The 21842-nt window shown below is 46.1% G+C and overlaps 2 protein-coding genes across 2 annotated transcripts in view; one reads left to right on the top strand and one right to left on the bottom strand.

Moving 5' to 3' along the window:
- The window catches only part of fbn2b (fibrillin 2b), a 59552-nt gene extending 41677 nt beyond the window's left edge, over positions 1-17875 (top strand). Inside the window, exons 25-65 of the mRNA XM_084011227.1 lie at positions 40-165; positions 271-399; positions 506-631; positions 798-923; positions 1015-1137; positions 1234-1359; positions 1549-1674; positions 1892-2014; positions 2226-2348; positions 2446-2571; positions 2662-2784; positions 2911-3033; positions 3108-3269; positions 3711-3779; positions 3894-4019; positions 4146-4271; positions 4910-5059; positions 5140-5211; positions 5297-5422; positions 6032-6157; positions 6649-6774; positions 6878-6994; positions 7182-7310; positions 7800-7919; positions 8018-8143; positions 8252-8404; positions 8492-8557; positions 8662-8787; positions 9047-9166; positions 9260-9382; positions 9530-9661; positions 9778-9903; positions 9997-10203; positions 10297-10422; positions 10553-10675; positions 11579-11695; positions 11803-11931; positions 12048-12167; positions 13272-13506; positions 13595-13754; positions 14144-17875. Of these exons, the coding sequence (XP_083867353.1) occupies positions 40-165; positions 271-399; positions 506-631; positions 798-923; positions 1015-1137; positions 1234-1359; positions 1549-1674; positions 1892-2014; positions 2226-2348; positions 2446-2571; positions 2662-2784; positions 2911-3033; positions 3108-3269; positions 3711-3779; positions 3894-4019; positions 4146-4271; positions 4910-5059; positions 5140-5211; positions 5297-5422; positions 6032-6157; positions 6649-6774; positions 6878-6994; positions 7182-7310; positions 7800-7919; positions 8018-8143; positions 8252-8404; positions 8492-8557; positions 8662-8787; positions 9047-9166; positions 9260-9382; positions 9530-9661; positions 9778-9903; positions 9997-10203; positions 10297-10422; positions 10553-10675; positions 11579-11695; positions 11803-11931; positions 12048-12167; positions 13272-13506; positions 13595-13754; positions 14144-14521 (5516 nt within the window). The 3' untranslated portion in view covers positions 14522-17875. The remainder of the gene's footprint in view (positions 1-39; positions 166-270; positions 400-505; positions 632-797; positions 924-1014; positions 1138-1233; positions 1360-1548; positions 1675-1891; positions 2015-2225; positions 2349-2445; positions 2572-2661; positions 2785-2910; positions 3034-3107; positions 3270-3710; positions 3780-3893; positions 4020-4145; positions 4272-4909; positions 5060-5139; positions 5212-5296; positions 5423-6031; positions 6158-6648; positions 6775-6877; positions 6995-7181; positions 7311-7799; positions 7920-8017; positions 8144-8251; positions 8405-8491; positions 8558-8661; positions 8788-9046; positions 9167-9259; positions 9383-9529; positions 9662-9777; positions 9904-9996; positions 10204-10296; positions 10423-10552; positions 10676-11578; positions 11696-11802; positions 11932-12047; positions 12168-13271; positions 13507-13594; positions 13755-14143) is intronic.
- A 1343-nt stretch (positions 17876-19218) lies between these two features.
- ctxn1 (cortexin 1) overlaps positions 19219-21842 on the bottom strand; it is a 12701-nt gene continuing 10077 nt past the window's right edge. The window contains exon 2 of the mRNA XM_084011254.1: positions 19219-21132. Coding sequence (XP_083867380.1) covers positions 19738-20121 — 384 coding nt within the window. The 5' untranslated portion in view covers positions 20122-21132 and the 3' untranslated portion in view covers positions 19219-19737. The remainder of the gene's footprint in view (positions 21133-21842) is intronic.

Here is a 21842-nt window from a genome sequence, read left to right as displayed (position 1 = left end):
TATTCATCCAGTATTTTGATTAAATGTCTTTCTCTCCAGACGTAAACGAGTGTAAGGTGTTCCAGGGTCTGTGTACTCACGGAACGTGCCGGAACACCATCGGCAGCTTCAAGTGTCGCTGCAGCAACGGCTTCGCTCTGACGGCCGAAGAGAGGAACTGCACAGGTACGAGACAGGGAGTCGGATCTACCCCCCTTTTTTTTCTCAACGAAACATTAAGAAAGTAGTTAGTGAGTCTTCCCCTTTCGTCAAACGTCTTTTGCCTTTCAGACATCGACGAGTGCCGCATCTCTCCGGACTTGTGCGGCCACGGCACCTGCGTCAACACGCCGGGCAGCTTCGAGTGCGAATGCTTCGAGGGCTACGAGAGCGGCTTCATGATGATGAAGAACTGCATGGGTAAAACGAAGGAACAAGATCACCAAATCCAACCGTTAGCTTCGCTCTCTTTTTAATTCATTTTGCTCCTCCCCCCTCCTTTTCTGGTCTTCCTCTCCGCCGACAGACATCGACGAGTGTGAGAGGAACCCCCTGTTGTGCCGTGGAGGAAACTGCCTGAACACAGAAGGGAGCTACGAGTGTGAATGTCCCCCGGGACACGCCCTCAGCACCGACGGATCTGTCTGTGAAGGTCATACATCACACATTATTACGTCATTATGACCCTGAAGTACAATAAGTATTATGTATCCAAAAGCCAGACGTCTTATATACGTCACATTTTATTCCAAATATGTATTGTCCCTGTTAAATAAACAATAAGATAAAATGTAAAAGTCGTTTTCTTGTCCCGCCAGACGTGAACGAGTGCCAGCTGAGTGACAACCTGTGTAAGCACGGCCAGTGTGTCAACATGGCGGGAACCTACCAGTGCTCCTGTGACACCGGTTACCAGGCGACGCCAGACCGACAGGGTTGTGTCGGTGAGGAACCATCACTCCATTCGTGTTTACATCTCATCTAAAAGAGACCTGGATGTAAAAAACCTCAACCGGGACCCTTTTTTCCCTGCAGATATTGACGAGTGCACCATCATGAACGGAGGCTGCGAAACCCACTGCACCAACTCGGAGGGCAGCTACGAGTGCAGCTGCAGCGAGGGCTACGCTCTCATGCCTGACCTCAGGACCTGCGCAGGTAATACCCACAATCAAATCCACAAAGAAATGCAGCAACGTCACGTGAGAATTACCATAATGTTTGACTGGAACGTGTTTCTGCTGTTTTAATTAGATATCGATGAATGTGAGGAGACTCCAGACATCTGCGACGGAGGCCAGTGCACCAACATTCCTGGAGAATACCGCTGCCTGTGTTACGACGGCTTCATGGCCTCTATGGACATGAGGACGTGCATCGGTGAGGGCGACAAACAATACTTTAAAAACAAATATATTAAATCTCTCACTACTTTGTCCTGCCTGCCACATTCATTTATTCATTCGGGCCCTCTGACCTGATCGACGGGACTTTGTCAGTCCGGTTATCTGTCACTCGAGTCTCTGAAGGCTTCATTCTCGTGTTTTCTGTCCGTCTCTGTCCGCCCAGACGTGAACGAGTGTGACTTGAACCCAAACATCTGTCTTCACGGCGACTGCGAGAACACCAAAGGCTCCTTCATCTGCCACTGTCAGCTGGGATACTTTGTCAAGAAGGGATCCACGGGCTGCACAGGTAGGCAAACACACACACACACACACACAGTGTAGAGACAGTTCACTCATGCATACAGTAGTTCCACATCTACACTTTTGAAAATGATGATAATTTATGGATGACAAGCAAAAAGCCACATTTTCACATTTCTTTCCGTGCCGTTCATACCACGAGCGTTTCACCGACAGTCTGCAGACTGCTCACTGTATTCTCTGATCTCTATACCTCTATGCAGACGTTGATGAGTGTGAGATCGGGGCTCATAACTGCGACATGCACGCCGCCTGCATCAACGTGCCCGGAAGCTTCAAATGTCGCTGTCGAGACGGCTGGGTGGGAGACGGCATCAAGTGTGTGGGTAAGTGCAAACTCAGACCGGAGAGTTGGATGTTGCAAAATGGGTTTTTAAGACGAGATAAAGGAACAATTCTTGTTAATGTGTATTTTTGGACATATTTAAATTTTTCGAAGAAATATAGCTTGGGATCAAATAATTTCAGGGAACCCCCTGAGATTTCTGGTCTAATAGGATCAAGTGGTGACGTTTTGGATATTTTTCCACTCTGTAGATCAGGACGAGTGCTCTGCAGAGGACCACAACTGCAACCTCAACGCCGACTGTGTCAACACACCGGGATCCTACAGGTGTACGTGTAAGGAGGGCTTCAATGGAGACGGATTCTCCTGCTCCGGTAAGACCCCTGAAACATTCTGAGTAAATCCTAAATGCATGCCAGCTGCTGTTATCTGTGGATGAGCTTGTTAACGCACCGGTCCGTTCTGTTCCAGACATGGACGAGTGTGCGGACAACGTGAACCTCTGTGAGAACGGCCAGTGTCTGAACGCCCCCGGTGGCTACCGCTGCGAGTGTGAGATGGGCTTCACTCCCACGGAGGACAGCAAGGCCTGTCAAGGTGACCGCATTCCGTCCGTTGGATTTTTATTCATATCGCTGTCCTGTTTCATTCGTTCATCGTTCAACTTACGTCACACCTTTTCCACAGACATCGACGAGTGTAATTTCCAGAACATCTGCGTGTTTGGATCGTGCCAGAACCTTCCCGGGATGTTCCGCTGTGTGTGTGATGACGGCTACGAACTGGACCGCAGTGGAGGGAACTGCACCGGTCAGTGTGGCAACTAAAATCACACCACTGACATCAGCAAGATTTAAAATCCAGGAAAGCTATTAGGTTCAGAAAGGTGTGTGTGTGTTGCTGAACTGTGTGTGTGTGTGTGTGTGTGTGCTGCAGACATCAACGAGTGTGCCGACCCTGTGAACTGCATCAACGGGCTGTGTGTGAACACCCCAGGGAGCTACCTGTGCAACTGCCCCGCCGACTTTCAGCTCAACCCCTCCGGAGTGGGCTGCGTGGGTGAGTCCCACTCCAAATAGAAATAGAAGTGAACGCTCCCCTCGTGTGGAAAAGCTGACGTGTGTCTTTTCCAGATATCCGCGTCGGCAACTGCTTCCTGGACATCCTCGCGCGCGGCGACGGAGGAATCTCCTGCAGCGCGGAGATCGGCGTGGGCGTGACCCGAGCTTCCTGTTGCTGCTCCCACGGAGGAGCCTGGGGCAACCCCTGTGAACTATGCCCCGCCCCCAACTCCAGTACGTCACACGGGAGATTTCGACCGATCGATTCGTTTATTGTTTTTTTATTTTTTTTGCACAGGGTCGAATAAATATACAAGATAGTAAGGGTGGTGATAAACGAGAAGGTCATGTGATATTATACCCATATCTCGAGAAAGTGAGGTAGTAGAGTAGAATACAAAATACATGTACATAGACTTGTACATGTACATAGACTTGCCACCACATGCATACATACGCTCATATACATACAAAAAGACGGAAAGAAAGGAGGAAGAAGATTTTTTAAAATAAAAACAAGAAAAAGAGGGAGGGGGGGGATCTCAGCTAATTATCAAGTTCTGCATGAATGGTCAGAGAATCCAATCGATTACTTATATTTACTGCAACATGTCATTCTTACTTACTAAATGAAAAGTCACACTAAATTGCTGTGTGTTTCTGTCTCCTTTGTAGCGGAATATAAGACTCTTTGTCCAGGAGGCGAGGGATTCAGACCCAACCCTATCACTGTGATCCTGGAAGGTAAACCGTCCAGCTGTCTCTGTTTTAAAAGAGCAGCGACTTCAGAATGCAAGTTAATATGAAATCAATACACGAGCGACACCACTGGGTCTAACAATGTGAATGATTCTCTAGATATCGACGAGTGCCAGGAGCTGCCGGGTCTTTGCCAAGGTGGCAACTGTGTTAACACCTTTGGTAGTTTCCAGTGTGAGTGCCCGGCGGGCTACTATCTCAACGAGGAGACGCGCATCTGTGAGGGTAAGAAAAGAGAAATCACATTTATTTATTTCTATGTTTAACTGTTTATATTATACTTATAAAGAGAAAAATGAACAACCTGCACTCACCTCCAATGTTTTTTTTTCATCATCTGTCATCATACAGATATCGATGAGTGCACCACCCACATCGGCATCTGTGGACCCGGCACCTGCTACAACACTCTGGGCAACTACACCTGTGTGTGTCCCCCCGAGTACATGCAGGTTAATGGAGGCAACAACTGCATGGGTGAGTGGGAGAAAAACACACCTGTTGGACCTAGAAGAAAATATATTATTATTAGGGCCAAAAGTTGCAAATTTGCGAGTTTATAAAGTTGTATATTTACGATGCTAGCTAACTTCCCATGAATGTACGCATTTGTTTTTTTAATTAATATATACAACACAACATCTCGTTAAGGTCCTGAGGGTGATGGCTGTTGATGGTTAGTGTTGGTTTTATTTATTTGGGCCAAATTGTCATCTTATGGGTGTTTATTGATCGGACGGTTGGGCTAGCGGTAGTTTTCACTTGTTGTCATAGCAACGGCAACCAAGCAACTAGTTTATGTTGGCTTTATGTACACGTTCAACATTAGAAATCATTTTCTAGTAGGCTTACATCAAAATAAACAAGTCTTACTGAATACTGAACGTGAATATATGCCAAAAAAAAAAAAAAACGGAGGCGAGAGAATAAGTTGCAAATTTGACACTTTTTTCTCTGAATATTGCGTCCTTTTTTTTCTACAGTGGCCCTAACACGCCATCGTAAAATATTCATCATGTCTTCTGAAAACATAAACGTTAAAAAAAACAGTTTGGAAGAGGCGTTTCTGTCAGCGTTTGGCTCTAAAGTGCCGTCTCTCCCTCTTGGTACTGCAGACATGAGGAAGAGCGTGTGCTACCGTAACTTCAACGACACGTGTGAGAACGAGCTCTCCTTCAACATGACCAAGAAGATGTGCTGCTGCGCCTACAACGTGGGGAAAGCCTGGAACAAGCCGTGCGAGTCCTGTCCCACTCCCGCCACCAGTGAGTCTCCACACACACACACATATATATGCTATGCTGTGTGAACACATTCTCATCACCGTCTCCTGCCCTTGTTTCAGCCGAGTACCAGTTACTGTGCGGTAACCAGGCTCCCGGCTTCATCATTGACATCCACACTGGCAAGCCCATCGGTAAGGTCACTGCAAAGGTCAGAAAGTGGCTCCCGTTACAAGGTACGGGCTGCGTAATAACGTTCCGCTGTGTTGTTTGGTACAGATATCGACGAGTGCAGGGAGATCCCGGGCATCTGTGCCAGCGGAGTGTGTATCAATCAGATCGGGAGCTTCCGCTGTGAATGTCCGATGGGCTTCAGCTACAACAACATACTGCTCATCTGTGAAGGTAAAACTCAGCGTGACCCCGTTAGTTCCTCTCACTGTCAGTCGGGAAGGGAAGATAAATACCCGTGATTGGAGATCAACCTATTATGAGACCAGTGCACATCGATTTCCTGCTCTTCTTGTTATTTAGTTTCCTTTTTTTGTCTCTCTCACTCGCTACACACACACACACACACACACACACACACACACACACACACACACACACACTCCTCTCTTGACCCTGCTGCTGAATCATTGCATCCTTATGCACTCGTAATACAATAAAAGGTACATACTTACTGCTGGCACTTACCACCAATTCTGCACTAAATCACACACACACACACACTTTTTACAAGCAGTCCCCTCAGCTGAGTTAATGCTGCCTTTTGGCCACGTGAGTTATCCCCTAGTAAAGACAAGCGTAGTGGCTCTGAAAGAGGGCACCGGCCCGGACCCTCCATCATCCCGACCCAGAACCCGCCAGCAGCCGACCAGCGTCTGAACGGCACGAGAGCCAGAACGGAGCCGTTGTTGTTTCACTCTCCTGCTGTCCGTGAACCCGGACTGCCAGTTCTGGAGCCCGTGATTGATGTCCACTGTTTGTCCCGTTCTTCCCACCGCTTAGATATTGATGAGTGTAACAGCGGGGACAACCTGTGCCAACGCAACGCCAACTGTATCAACATCCCAGGCAGCTACCGCTGCGAGTGCTCGCCGGGCTTCAAACTATCGCCCAGCGGGGCCTGTTTGGGTGAGTACCACCCCGTCTGATCCACAACTGTCGGTGAAGGGAGATTATTATGATTTGCATTCATGTGGCAGTGGGAAATCTGCAGTTATGTAAATTCACACCACCAGTTTGTGCTCAGTGTGGTTTGTTTATTCATAACACACATGTCCGAATACTCACAAAACAAAGCAAAGAGTTTCGTTTGATCACAGAAGGAAACACAGGACACACACACACACACACACACACACACACAGGGAGTTTTACATGAAATCAAAGCATAAAGTGAGATTAGGGAATATAAAGTGTAATGAATAATATTAGTGCTGCATCCAAAAGTCAATTAGTTCATCAACAGAAAATATCTTAATAGTTTTTTATAACTAGATATATAAAAGAATAGATGATGGACCAAGTTTCTTAAATGTTATAATTAATTATGATGGGCATTTTTTAAACATTTTATACCACATTAAACTTATTGGAAAACTTCCTTCCCGTTTCTCTTTCAGACCGTAACGAGTGCGTGGAGATCCCTAACGTGTGCAGCCATGGATCGTGTATCGACACGCAGGGAAGCTACCGCTGTCTCTGCCACAACGGCTTCAAGGCCACCGCCGACCAGACCATGTGCATGGGTGAGACGCACAACCACAAACACACACTAATACACACGTAATACACACTTTTTCTTTCCTTTACATCTGCATGTTTTCACCCTGTGTTCCCTGTGTGTTTCAGACATCGACGAGTGCGACAGACAGCCGTGCGGTAACGGCACCTGTAAGAACACGGTGGGATCCTACAACTGCCTCTGCTTCTCCGGCTTCGAGCTCACGCACAACAACGACTGCATGGGTACGGACCGCTCACTGTTCTACTCTATGACAGTCTGTGATTCCATGTCACGTTGTTAAAGATTACATTTCGTGCTACATTTGGGCCCTGAAATCAAATTTAGACAATTTGTTTGTATGCTGCTTGTATCTGTCAATGCATATCCAAAACCAATATTTAGGGAGTCCTCTCGATGTTTACCTTACAGACATAGACGAGTGCAGCGCCCTGCAGGGCCAGGTGTGCAGGAACGGACAGTGTATCAACGGACTGGGCTCCTTCCAGTGTTTCTGCCATGAGGGCTATGAGAACACTCTGGATGGGAAGAACTGTGTCGGTAAGTGAGCCGTTAAACACACAAGAAAAACTCTTCAGGTCCAGTTCTGTGGCTGGTTCAGGTGAGGTTTAATCAATGAGTCAAGAGATCAAGTTCTGACCAGTGTGGGGCTAGTCAGAGAGTTTTATACAGAGTTTACAGAGAAGATGGAGGAAGACTTCCTGAGAAGTCAAAGGTGTGGCTGCTCTCGGGGCAGCTGGGTTTCTCTACACAATGTCACAACAGGGGCCATTCATCAGGCCTTGATCAATCAATGTGAGATAAGGATGTTTCGGAGTCGGTCCAGGAAGTGGGAAAGAACAAAAGGTCTATAGGATAATATATAATATAAGGATAATATTGATGAGTACAAGAGAATGGAATATTAGGATGAGATTAAAATAAAACACATTTTCTTCTACAGTATCCATCGACTTTCGTACGCTACTGTTTGTCCGACATACACGGACCGATGAAGCCACATTCTCTGATTTCTGCTGTTTTCCACAGACGTCAACGAGTGCGTGAGTCTGCCCGGCACCTGCTCTCCGGGAACTTGTCAGAATCTGGACGGGTCTTTCAGGTGTATCTGCCCTCCTGGCTACGAGGTGCAGAATGACCAGTGTATAGGTGAGACACAAAAAAAACCACACTTCAGTTCAGACAAAATGCTCCACGCGTACTCGAATCATAACGGCCATCTTCTCACCACACCGCTCCCTTCCCAGATATCAACGAGTGCGAGGTGGAGCCCAACATCTGCCAGTTTGGCACCTGCACCAACACCCCCGGCAGCTTCCAGTGCACCTGCCAGCCGGGCTTCGTGCTCTCCGACAACAAACGCAGATGCTACGGTGAGAGAAGCTTGTTAGTGAACACCTTGATCAGAGCTACTTTAGCCCATCGCTAAGGTGGAGGAGGTTTGAATAACAGACCGAGCACCATCCATCGTTTTTTTCCAGATACCAGAGAGAGCTTCTGTTTCACCAAATTCGAGGCGGGAAAATGTTCCGTCCCCAAAGCTTTGAACAACACCAAGGCCAAGTGCTGCTGCAGCAAGATGCCTGCAGAGGGCTGGGGGCTTCCCTGTGAGCTGTGCCCACGAGAGACCCACGGTGTGTAACACACACACACACACACATATTTGATGACATCTTGTGAAATAAATAATGAAGCTAAGCCTTTTTTTTTTCCATCTCCAGCTGCTTTTAAAACCCTGTGTCCCTACGGCCTCGGAGCTCTGCCCGGACCGGGCGATGCTCGCACAGGTCAGTGCCAAAATCACTCCCACAAAACTTGGTGGCACGTTGCAGAGGTCCTTTTGTTTTTTTGTTTTAATTTAAAAATGCAACATTTCTCTTGCTCTCTTTAGATTTGAACGAGTGTCTGGACAACCCAGGCGTCTGCCAAAACGGTATCTGCATCAACACAGATGGCTCGTTCCGCTGCGAATGCCCCTTCGGATACAACCTGGATTACACGGGAGTCAACTGTGTCGGTAAGACGCTTTTCTGAAATATACATGAAGAACTGAGTGTTTGGAGAATTTACAGCCGCAATAGAACAGAAAAAAAACAATGCTTGCAGCCTGAAGGACTTCTTTTTCAGAACTTTAGTTCACATATTTTTTCCTGTAAAACAGCCTGATCTATTTTTAGACACATATTTAAGCTGTTTATGCTTTTAAAGTGCCAGGTAGAATATAAATGTGTCACTGGTTTTAATTGTCTACTCTGTCTTCACCCCGTCTCCTCCAGACACCGACGAGTGCTCCATAGGGAACCCGTGTGGAAACGGGACCTGCACCAACGTGGTGGGAGGTTTCGAGTGCTCGTGCCAGGAGGGCTTTGAACCCGGACCCATGATGACCTGTGAAGGTCAGTCGCTCACACAGGAATACTCAAAAATGACAAAATGACAACAAAAAAAATGACAAAGTAAACACATCCATTTCATATTCTTGTCTCCAGACATCAATGAGTGCTCCCAGAATCCTTTGCTGTGTGCCTTCCGGTGTGTTAACACCTTCGGCTCCTATGAGTGTATGTGTCCTGCTGGCTACGTGCTGCGAGACGACCAACGCATGTGCAGAGGTGAGAGGCCGCCACTCATTTCCTGTTTGTAAAGTGTCATTTTTTACTTTTTGACCCCACTGGAACAGGATATTGCGGTTTTTAATTTTTTTTACCAGCTGTTGTGGTTTTACCTCTAATTGTCCATCTTTCACTGTCCTGCACCAGACCAGGACGAGTGCTCTGAGGGTCTGGACGACTGCGACTCCAAGGGTATGACCTGTAAGAACCTGATCGGCACCTTCATGTGCATCTGTCCTCCCGGCATGCAGCGCAGACCCGATGGAGAGGGATGCATGGGTGAGTTAGAACGTCTCAGGTTCCCCCTCAGTCCTTACACTCCCCCAAACCTACTGTTGTTACTGGATTTATCTGCCTCTTCACTCTCTTCACCCTCCCGTCCTTTCCTTCCGCAGATCTGAACGAGTGCCGCGCCAAGCCCGGCATCTGTAAGAACGGACGCTGCGTCAACACGGTGGGAAGCTACCGCTGCGAGTGCAACGACGGCTTCGAGTCCAGCTCCACCGGGACCGAGTGTATCGGTAAGATCTCTGCGAGGGGCGATGGTGTTAAAACGGAAACTGAAATTTCTTCCTCCTCACCCCAAACTCACACGCTGTCATCCTTTCCTTCAGACAACCGGAAGGGCTACTGTTACGTAGAGGTCCTGCAGACGATGTGCCAGCAGTCGTCCACCAACAGGAACAGCGTGACCAAGTCCGAGTGCTGCTGCAACACGGGCCGAGGCTGGGGGTCCCAGTGTGAGCTCTGCCCGCTGCCCGGCACCGTGCAGTACAAGAAGATGTGCCCACTCGGACCCGGCTACACCACAGACGGCAGAGGTGAGTGGCGCAGTAAATTCAGTACAATTGATTGAGAATAATGCAGCCTACGCTGAAATGAGACTGACCTGTCTGATCTAAAACGTCTTCCAGATATCAACGAGTGCCAGGTGATGCCCGATATGTGCCTGAACGGTCAGTGCATCAACACCATCGGGTCCTTCCGCTGTCACTGTAACGTGGGCTACAAGACCGACTTCACCGCCACCTCCTGCATCGGTACGGCTGACCTCTGACCTGCCAGCACTATCTCAGACAGTTTGTATTAGATGGAGTTTGGTTGTGTGGATAGAAAATATTGCTGCATATATTCAGTCTGTTTTTTTCCACCCCCGTCTGCATATTCCAGATATGGATGAGTGCGCTCTGTCTCCAAAACCCTGTAACTTCCTGTGTAAAAACACAGAGGGCAGCTACCTCTGCTCTTGCCCCAGAGGATACAGCCTACAGCCAGACGGAAAGACTTGCAAAGGTTGGTGGACTCTAGATTTGTATTTGTTGGTTATTTCATAGCTTCATAAAGGTATGATGTGATTTAATGATCTTTTTGATAGTTAACCATACTGCTACTCTCGTTTTTTTATTCTTCCACACCCTTTTTGAGCATTTTAAATGCTATGAAGTCACAATGCCTGTTGTTTGTTAATGAAGAAAGGGACCATTGTTTGTGAGAATCACAAGAATAAAACATAACGTACTGATTGTCTCAAGATGGTTCCTTTCTAAAGCACAAATAAAGACACATGCCTCTGCAGAACCCTGCGGGAAGGTGCCAGGTTTTTGTAGCTGCTGGGCAGGCTTGATCCTGCTGTGGTCTGTCTGCTCCTGAGGGCAGAACAAAGCGTGTTCAACCTGATAATGAGAACGGGCTGCACAGCCTGCGTATTGGCTGGGTGGTTCCACCCCTGAATGGGGCCCAAATCTTCTTTGCCGATGCCCAGAAATTTTCCGAACGCGGCCAAATAAAATGAAAAGAGAAAATAAGTTTTTTTTTTTTTTTTTTACATTAGTGTGTATTGGATGGAATGTTCAGAGCTGTGGATGGTGGGAAACGTCAGCCAGAGATAAGAGCTTTAAAATCTTCGGGAAAACATAACCTGCTTTCATTCCCACAGTGTTCACTCTTCATACATCATTTTAAATATATATATATATATAAACCATCATAAAAATCTTCCTATGGAAGCCCCCACCCTTAACTGTATGTTAACATAACCTTTCAACTGCAAGCATTGCCTTTTCTAGTTATTTATCATTATAACTGACTAGCAAATAAAATGTTGTTCTAATTCATTTTATCGTGGTTTTGAGGCTGCATCCCTCTATGTAATTTGGTTTTGATGGTTGTTATGTGCTTTCTCATTTCTCCTCTAAGATCTGGATGAATGTTCCACCAAGCAGCATAACTGCCAGTTCCTCTGCGTGAACACCATCGGAGGCTTCACCTGCAAATGTCCTACGGGCTTCACCCAGCACCAGACCGCCTGCATCGGTGAGTCTGAGACGGGAGGACGTCCAGTGTTACTCTGCACCGGATAAAAGTGTTTGGAAGAACAACAAAAAAATGCATCTTTAACTCAAATCTGTTTCCGTTTGCAGACAACAACGAGTGTTCGGCTCAGAGCAGCGTTTGCGGGAACCGGGCCGCTTGTGTCAACACGCCTGGTAGCTTCAACTGTGAATGCTCTAAAGGCTTCTCCTTGGACACGGCGGGCACGGATTGTGAGGGTGAGCAGACACGGAAAACGTTTACGGATTCTTCAAAATCAGAAAATATGGCAGAAAATAGTGGTTGCACTTAAACCAGGAGGCAATTTAAAACCCTCGGTGTTGGTTTTCCTCAGATGTGGATGAGTGTGGCAGTAACCACCGCTGTCAGCACGGCTGTCAGAACATGATGGGAGGTTTCCGCTGCGGTTGTCCTCAGGGCTACGTGCAGCACTACCAGTGGAACCAGTGCGTGGGTGAGTTTCACTCCACTCTAGTCTGTCACGTAATTACCAGCAAAGGCAAACAGTGCACAGCTGTTCAGAGGACGTTAGGATTCCATGAAGGTTAATAAGACTTATGATAAGACTGCAACAATTGTGTGCTTTTAATGTGGGATTTTAACCTGTGATAAGTACTGTGATGTTTACTGTGTTGTTTTTATATATATATATGTCAAGTGTCTTTGAGTACCTTTAAAATCGCTTTACAAGTAAAATGCATTATTGTTATTGTTTTTGTTATTAGAGCCCGACCGATAAAGGATTTTGAAGGCCGATACCGATAAAATATTTGTTGATTTAAAAATCCGATATATCGGCCGATATTTTTTTTAATTTATTTTTAGAAACGTGTAACAAAACATTAATAGATTTCCCTAACATTAGTTATTTGTAATTATTTATGAGTCTTCACTAAAATAATATGATAATGATTTATTTTATTGTCACAACGGAACAGAGGAACATTAAAATATATTAAAGTTCTGATAAATAAAATGTATAAAAATACAAACTTAAGACATAAAACTTTAAGTCCTTTGAACAAAAACACAAAAACAACAACAACAACCAAACACAAAGTTACCAGTATTAAAAAAACTTGGTAAGCTTCATAAATATAACTTCCAACAAGACTGGAGACAAATTCTGATAAGTTCTATAAGGGTGGTTCGTCCATTTTTATTTTATTTTTAAAATATTCATTTATCTGCCATTATTAATGCCGATACCGATAGTTTGGAAAATGCCTAATATCGGCCGATAATATCGGTCCACCGATAAATCGGTCGGGCTCCAATTGTTATTGTTATTATTATTATTATTATTATTATTCCATATAAACAGCTCTGGTAGGAATTCATTCAAACAACTTGTGATCACATTTCTCCTTAAATTATTAGTGAAAATGATGTAATATGTAATCACAATAAAGAAAATTACAACTGTGATAATCATTTGTTTAAGTTAAATTTCGAGCTGGTAATCGTCCGTAAAGATCACGATCACATGACGAGCAGTAATGCTGAATTTTTCAGCATCATCTTAACACCGGTGCACTTTTATCCCTTTCCTCTGCAGATGAGAACGAGTGTCAGGCGTCGTCAGTGTGTGGCTCCGCCTCCTGCTACAACACGCTGGGCAGCTTCAAATGCGTGTGTCCCTCTGGCTTCGACTTCGAGCAGACCTCCGGCGGCGGCTGCCAGGATGTGAACGAATGCAGCACCAGCAGCAACCCCTGTATCTACGGCTGCTCCAACACGGACGGAGGCTACCTGTGTGGCTGTCCCGGAGGCTTCTACAGAGCAGGACAGGGGTGAGAGGGCAACACGGATTCAAAGAATCACCATCGTAAAAAAAACAGTTACACATCATACTGAACTCTGTTTGTCGTCTCCATCCAGTCACTGTATGACGGGCTCAGGTTTCCAAGCCCAGTTCACGGAGGGTGACGACGACGACAGTCTGTCTCACGAGGCCTGCTACGAGTGTAAGATCAACGGAGCAGGAGCAGGAAAGAACGCACGACACAAGCGCAACGCTGCTGACAACGATCTCCACCAGGTATGTTGACATTCTGGGTCTCGGTGCTCGTCTCATTGGGGTCATTTCAACGTAAGTGTGCCCTGATGTAGGAACACTTGCTGAATCAGCTTTTTTTTTTATCACTTTTTAAAACTTTTAAAGACTTGCTTTTATGTGAATTCGCCTTTTTTAACTTTTTAAATTCTAACTTTTAATCTTATTTTGATTTATTATATTCATTTAATTACATTTTAAGGTCTTACTACTGTCTATATTACCTTATCTTACCAACACTTCCTGCTCTGTTGATGTGTATGGACCCATATGTGCCCTTATTATTATTATATTATTATTATTATTATATAGTCTGTTGATGTCCATATCTGGGTCCACCTTGTGTTTCATCTGGTTCCTCCTCCTCCCTGCAGGAGCCCGCGGTGAGCATGGCCAGCATCGACACCCAGGACTCCATCCCCATGAACCTCTCTCTGTCCTCGCTGCTCAACAAGGAGCCCCTCCTGGAGCTCCTGCCCGCCCTGCAGCCCCTGGAGCACCACGTACGCTACGTCATCACCCACGGCAACGCCGACGAACACTTCCGCCTGCTGGAGCGACGCGACGGGAAGAGCGTGCTGCGGCTCGGCAAGAGGCCGCCCGCGGCGGGATCCTACCGGCTGGAGATCGCCAGCCTGCGGCTGTTCGGGCCCCGAAGACTACACCAGCTGGAGGATCAGCACGACAGTGACTACCTACGAGGGGAGATAGGAGACGCCCTGCGCATCAAGCTCCTCGTCCACCTGCACTGAGCTCATCCTGTCCTGGACTGATTCCTAAAGCCTTTGAGTTTTAACCTTCCCTTTTATCCAATAACTCCTCCCCCCTGCAGGACCATCCCCGCCAACAGGGGTAATCAAAGGGCTATGAAAGACTGAGTCAATCCGCCCAACTCTACCACCACTTTGTTACTGTTTATGTTATTATATGTTCATGTTTTGTGTTTTTTTTTTGTTTTACCCTGACTACACTTCATCTTGCGCCCCCCCCTCCACTTGTACCCGACCCAGCACTCATCCTCCACTGAGAGCGCCAGTGGAGGAGATGGCAGAGAGGTGCCCTAGTGCTTGGACCATACCCCCCCTCCCCTCCCCTCATAAAGACAAAAAGAAATGGCTGACAGATGGCTCACAAGTCCATGAAGCACTTTCGTAGGCAAAAAAAAACAAGGAATTACATAGAAATAGAAAATTAAAGTGCTGAGAGTGGCCAAAGCTGTGGTAATGGAACATGTCACATGCAGGATGTCCTTTTGTCTAGTGTTATAAAGAAGTGCCTGAATACGAAAGGTGTTGGGTGACGTCATGGTGGTCCAAGGACTTTTTCACCTCGCTGTGATCTTGGTATAAAAAAAAGGAAAGAAATCATGACACCGGGGGGAACAAGGTTTGTCACGTCTGCCCCTCTCAGTATTGTAATGTGTCATTTAATGTATTTGTGCTGTTTAAAAAGATGTTAACACGAAGGACTGCAACATAACGCAGCAATTCAGGTTCTTTAGTCCATAGCGGTTTGGTTTTTTCTTTTTTGTTTTGTTTTTTGAAGCTGGATGGCAAACCAACTTTCAGACGAGAAAAACCACGAGCCGTGTTCTACTCCGATGCGACCGCCCTCCTGTCCTGCCCGCGGGCGGCGGCGAGCAGGGATCAGCATGTGTGTGTGTGCTGTCATGTTTGGTTACCTCAGTGCGTCTCACAGAGTATGGACACCATGCTGTGATGCCGACTTTACAACAAAAGAGGGTGCTAGTGTCCTTCAGCATGCACACACCAGCTAGTAGACTTTTAAAAAGAGGATGGGTCAGGTCACGTTTGTATTCGTCCTTGTAGGGAGACTTCAGGTGCACTGATTCTGGACCTGAGAGCCAGCCTTTTCCTCAAGTCCACAGTAGACCCCCCCCCCCCCCCCCCCCCTGTTGACCATCAGAGGCTTGTAGCTTCTCCTGGGTTCTCCTTCTAAACATACTGTGCTTCAGGAGAGTAGAGCTGTAGCTGACAGCCGGTGCTGGGAGGCTGAACTTGACTATAAGCTGACTTGATCTGACTTCTTTGACATCACCGTGAGCTCGATGTCTGAGGTCCAGACCTCGTTTTTTTTAACGACACACAGCTGACCACAGTCTCAAAAGGTACAAGACACGTTAGCCTCAGCTGTACCTAGTAGTGCTTTACAGTGTCAAGGGCACGCACAGGTGAACACGAAACCTCACAAAAAGAAGAAAAAAAACACATATCCGTCAGGTCATCTTTCATTTCTCGTGATTTTCTTTCTCTTTTTTTTTTCTCTCAAAGAGAATAAACGGTGCTAGATATTAACATCTCTTTCGCTGTACGAAGAAAGTGCAGTCTTGAATCTGGATTGCAAAAATTTTACTCTTTTTTTTTTTTTTTTTTTTTTGCTAGGATTTAATGTTGTGTATGTCCGTCTTTTGTATTGTCTCAGTGCTGAAAAAAACAATATTATCAAACTTGCTTCTTGAAAATTAAATTGTATATTTTTAAGTGAAATGTAGATGGGGGTTGTTGTTTTTTTTTTTAAATATCAAGGCTGCCAAAAACAAATACTCACAGTAAAACCCAATATTGAAGGCCTTTATGTACTGTTGACTTTGTTTTGTTTAGAACAAAAAAAAAAAAAATGAAGCAAAACCAACAAAAAAGCAAATGCAGCGTTGCGTTTGTTTGTTTGTATCGTTTGAAACCACTGTCAAATAAGCACCAGGCATCAGCGAAACCAAATCAAAGACACGTCAGGATAATTAACATTCCCATCATCTATTATCTCATTCAAGCTTACACTGTCTGTACAATGCCGTAAGGATCAACGACCATCTCCAGCTAGGATCTATGGTGCTAAACGATAATCTTTTTTTTCTCTCGGTCGAGGCTGTTGCACTGTCCCGCAGCCTCGACGATGTTTATAATACATAACCATTTTTCTAACCTGGGAACCTTTGTATTCTTGTATCTTAATTGTCAGTTTGTAATTTTTCTTTTTATTTGCCACAATGTTTAAAAAAAAAAAAAGGCAATGTGTTGCGTGTGCTTACTGTATCTCAGCTTCAGTGTCAATCTTTGAAACAATACTGTCGTCGTCATCATCTGCTTGCAAATGAAATGTACGCTTTATGATTTAGAAATAACGATGTTTCAGTTCCGACGTCCGCCACAAACCTGACGCGAGTTGAGTCCAGAGTCCAGCTGAAAGCTGAAATGACAATCGTCCAGTCACGCCATATCGACTAGCTGACAATCAATAAATCAATCAGCCATCGTTGAACATCTTTTAATATCCTCAATGATCACTTTTGTGCAAAAAGACCAAAAACCAAAGATTTATAACACCAAATGGCAGTTTAAAAATTAGAGTGATTCACATAATATTGTAAACTTTTGTCCAGTGACATTAATGGCAATAAAGTATTGTGGGTTATATTTTTAAGTATCGTGTCCCGAGTCGTTCTTTTCCTCTTGTGTGTTACGTTCTAACAAATAAATCAGCTAACAAAAGTGACACAAGGTGACACATAAGTAGTAATAACGTTTATTTGATTTCCAACATGAACAACGTGGGCTTCCACACAGTCCAGCTATCAGTGGAAATTAGGAAGAAAATCTTTCTTTTTCTTTTCTTTTTTTGTATCAAAAACAAAGCAGATAGTCAGAAAAATATGTAATTACAAAATACACAAGAAAAGCAAAGCAAATTGCTTTGCCTCCTTCTAAGCCGTGGCTGCATGACTTCCTAAAAAATCCACAGTCTAAAGATTGAAACAGTAAGAGGAAGAGGACAGAGATAGCAAAAAGGGAGACTCGCAAACTTGAGTCAAGAATAGAAAAATAAAGCTTTCTTTTCTGCCTAAAGGTTGCCGTTTGCTCCATCACCACACTGGGCAGGCCGACTAAAGCAAAGGACACAACCAGTGAACAGAAAGTCTACTTGCAGTAATAAGAGATTATAGTTTCAATATGGCTTTTCAGTTATAGACACAGTAACACACAAAACACACACAGACGAATGTTCAGGAGACTCAAACTACATGCTTCTTTAAAAGCATCTGAAACTGCAGTGCTGCTCCAGGATCAGTGTCCAACATTTTTTTTTTTTTTAAAGAAAGAAAAAGGGGTGGATTTGTGCTCGATCAGCACTTAACACCTGGATGCTTTACAATGGACATTGGCTCATTAAAGGGGCATTTGCTTAAGTGTAAACTCCTTCATTTAAAGGGATACTTCACCGGTGGAAACATGAAACTGTATCGAAATATATGTATGTAGTCGAAATGTAACATCAATTTAGAATTTGGTGCCTTCTTGACCGAGAAAAAGCAGACAGTGACAGTTTTGGCGCATGTGGATGGAAGACAACAACTCCCACAATGCACAGCTCCGCAGGCCACTCCCACTGATCTAGAACACCACGAACATCCGATTGGAGTAATGTAATAAATCTGTAGTCTCAGTGGATCCCACCACTGCTCTGTAATAGGTCTGTAGTCTCAGTGGGTCCCACCACTGGTCTGTAATAGGTCTGTAGTCTCAGTGGGTCCCACCACTGGTCAGTAGGTCTGTAGTCTCAGTGGATCCCACCACTGGTCTGTAATAGGTCTGTAGTCTCAGTGGGTCCCACCACTGGTCTGTAATAGGTCTGTAGTCTCAGTGGGTCCCACCACTGGTCAGTAGGTCTGTAGTCTCAGTGGATCCCACCACTGGTCTGTAATAGGTCTGTAGTCTCAGTGGGTCCCACCACTGGTCTGTAATAGGTCTGTAGTCTCAGTCGGTCCCACCACTGGTCTGTAATAGGTCTGTAGTCTCAGTGGGTCCCACCACTGGTCAGTAGGTCTGTAGTCTCAGTGGATCCCACCACTGGTCTGTAATAGGTCTGTAGTCTCAGTGGGTCCCACCACTGGTCTGTAATAGATCTGTAGCCTCAGTGGGTCCCACCACTGGTCAGTAGGTCTGTAGTCTCAGTGGGTCCCACCACTGGTCAGTAGGTCTGTAGTCTCAGTGGGTCCCACCACTGGTCAGTTAAGTCTGTAGTCTCAGTGGGTCCCACCACTGGTCTGTTAAAGGTCTGTAGTATCAGTAGGTCCCACCACTGGTCTGTAATAGGTCTGTAGTCTCAGTGGGTCCCACCACTGGTCTGTAATAGGTCTGAGTCTCGGTGGGTCCCACCACTGGTCTGTAGGTCTGTAGTCTCAGTGGGTCCCACCACTGGTCTGTAGGTCTGTAGTCTCAGTGGGTCCCACCACTGGTCTGTAATAGGTCTGTAGTCTCAGTGGGTCCCACCACTGGTCTGTAATAGGTCTGTAGTCTCAGTGGGTCCCGCCCCCTACAGGCGGGTTGAGAACATGAGGAACTAGTGTTGTAGTCTCACCCCCTCTAACCAAAGCAGACTCCGATGATGCACAATGATGATATTTGCGTCATCGACGGCTCCTTTTTCAGAATAGAAACACAGAGATCTCCGTCTCTGGGAAAATGAGGGAATGATGCACAACCATTCAAAAATACTACCAGGTTTCTAACGACACAAAGCTGTGTATGTAAATGGATGAAGTATCCCTTTAAGTTCTCGTTGTGTTTTGCAAATGTTCTCATCAAAATGTGAGTGAAGGTGATCTTCCCATAAAACTCCTGTTCTGTTTTGATGGCGTTTGGACACCCTAACCCTAAGGTGATGCGTGTGGAGGGTACGGTGGGTCAGGTTAAGGCAGCTTTGCAGCTCATTAGTTCTGTCCTTCGTGGTCCAACATCTGAGTGTTTGGCCTGCAGGGACTCCAGCGTTCTGCGTGCCTGTTGTTCACTCGTTATGCACACCCAGTTTACCGCCCGCCTCATATTTACAGCAGCACACAAGCCGCGATACAGTGATATAAATCAGACACACACCCACCTTAGAGTGAGTTGGTACAGCCCATTTAAAAATGTTAAAGTGTAATATTGTCCTTTCCAACCCTCTCTCGCCTTTACACCAGTGCGTAATCAAACTGGCCCCTCTCCAGCCCCTCCTTGTGGTCAGTCCAGGACGATGAGGGCATGCGGCTGTAGGGGTCCAGCAGGATCCTGAAGCACCTGACCAGCAGGAAGACCAGGAAGAGCATGAGGAGGCCCACGAAGGCCAAGGCGGTGCGCTGCTCGTTTTCCACGCCGACCAGCGTCAGAGGAGGGCTGCTGCTGCCGCCGGCGCCGGGGCTGCCGGGGAGGGAGGAGCTGGCCGGGGACAGCAGCAACTCGTACTCCAGTGTGGGGACATCGTTCATCGTCCAAGGGGCCCGTAGGCACGGCTTACACACTGACTGGAGGGTTGGTGTATGGGGAGGAGGTGTGGAGAAGGAAGGGAAGGTATTCATGAGGAGTGATTGAAATTTTTATATTGTATTCCCTCTTTGTTGGGTGAAGGGCATGTAGTAGAAGTAGTAGTAGTAGTAGTAGTAGTAGTCAGAAGGTATAGAAAGTGTTAGATACAACACGTGTGTGTATTTTGATCAAGGCAGGACTTACACACACATCTTCCTCAAGCTTATTTAGTCAAATCTAGGTTAGTCAAAGTGACATGACCCAGAAATGCACACACTTTTCAATTAATATGCTCTACTTTTTCAATCAAGCATTGTGAGGAAGTGTCTAAACGGAGTAACGGAGCTCTATGGCTTCCCTTATTTCGAGTGGCCGACCCTCAGGCGCTGATGATTTGAGAGTATTTATCGGGGCCGCTCTGTCACATCGGCTCCCATTCTCACTCTCAATCAGAGCCGGCAGGACGTGACACCGCCTCCCGCTAACGCAAACACGCCGACACCGTGTCTTTATCGCAGTCAAGGTCGGTTCTCTACGGGAGCTAATAGTGTGCAGATGGACTCCTAACACCCGATTGGGTATCGCTGTTTAAGTGTGTGTCCGCGTGTTGTGTCACTGAACTCGAGCCAGACTATTTACAGCCTCCGCAGAGGGCAGCAACACAGGTGTGTGTGTGTGTGTGTGTGTGTGTATGTGTGTGTGTGTGGCCAATTAAATCAGGAGGTCAGTGGATCAATGGCCCTGAATAGAAAACAGTGCATCACCTTTGCTGATGTTGCCTCCTAAGTGCAACGCTTTCCCTTTTTTTCCGGCCCGGCTCGTTGACGTGCGATAAGTGGATCAGAGCTGTCAAGTGCTCAAACGGGTCTTCACAAGCCGCCTCCTCTTGACAGGTGGAGCAGCAAGGAGACGTAGAAAATTAAGGTTCTGAGAAGGTGAGTTTGCTGAATTGTCAGTCATAAAACTGGCTTCACCCAGTCTGATCTTCGGTCTAGCGAATGCAGATTCTCTCCGCGGGGCTCTTCAGCAGACATGACAGAGGGGTCATCGTGATGCTCCACCCACTGAAAGAAAAGGAGACATCTGGTTGGGAAAAGCATTGAGATAATGGTCTGAAAATATCACCTCGATGAGGACATTTGATTTTGTACAATCCACAGTCGTATCCCTTAAAATATCACCACATGCGTTGCACCACTTTCCCATCGGGGCTTTCTAATGCGGACCATAAGGAGAAGATGAAGTCATTCCTTTCCTTCATTTCATCATACGATGTGATTATTACCCCCGTTTGCTCAATAAGCAACAGTGACAGTAACATTATCCATCTGTGGGGAGAACACAGCACCAGCATCCCCCTGTAATGACACTCAATTAGTAAGCTGATTATGGTGTCATTACGGCCCCATTAGCAGTAATGAATGCACCACTATAAACACGGATGCCACATTACATCACCCTCATTTGTCAGTGCACTGTTACACTGGGCCTTTTGTGCACTTCTTGACCCCCTTCATTCACTCGCTCGCATGACGGAAGGGAAGACAAAGACTCATTAATAATCTAAAATCACATCTCCACCACGGAGGACCAGGTTTCAAATCATCGGGGGAAACGGGATATGCAAACCCCTTTTTTTTGTGCCTGCTCACCCATCTGAATGGAGTGGTGACGGGGCTATTTGCTTCGACGAACGTGATACCGAGAGATATGAAGAGCACCGAGGGAGTGGGGGGGTCTGTAGTCTGAGTGGGTCCCACCACATCATTTTGAA

The sequence above is a fragment of the Eutrigla gurnardus genome (assembly GCF_963514095.1).
Source record: "Eutrigla gurnardus genome assembly, chromosome: 6".
Classification (NCBI taxonomy): Eukaryota; Metazoa; Chordata; class Actinopteri; order Perciformes; family Triglidae; genus Eutrigla; species Eutrigla gurnardus.
Note: the sequence above shows the minus strand (reverse complement) of the source record. Positions and strands in the feature narration are given on the sequence as shown.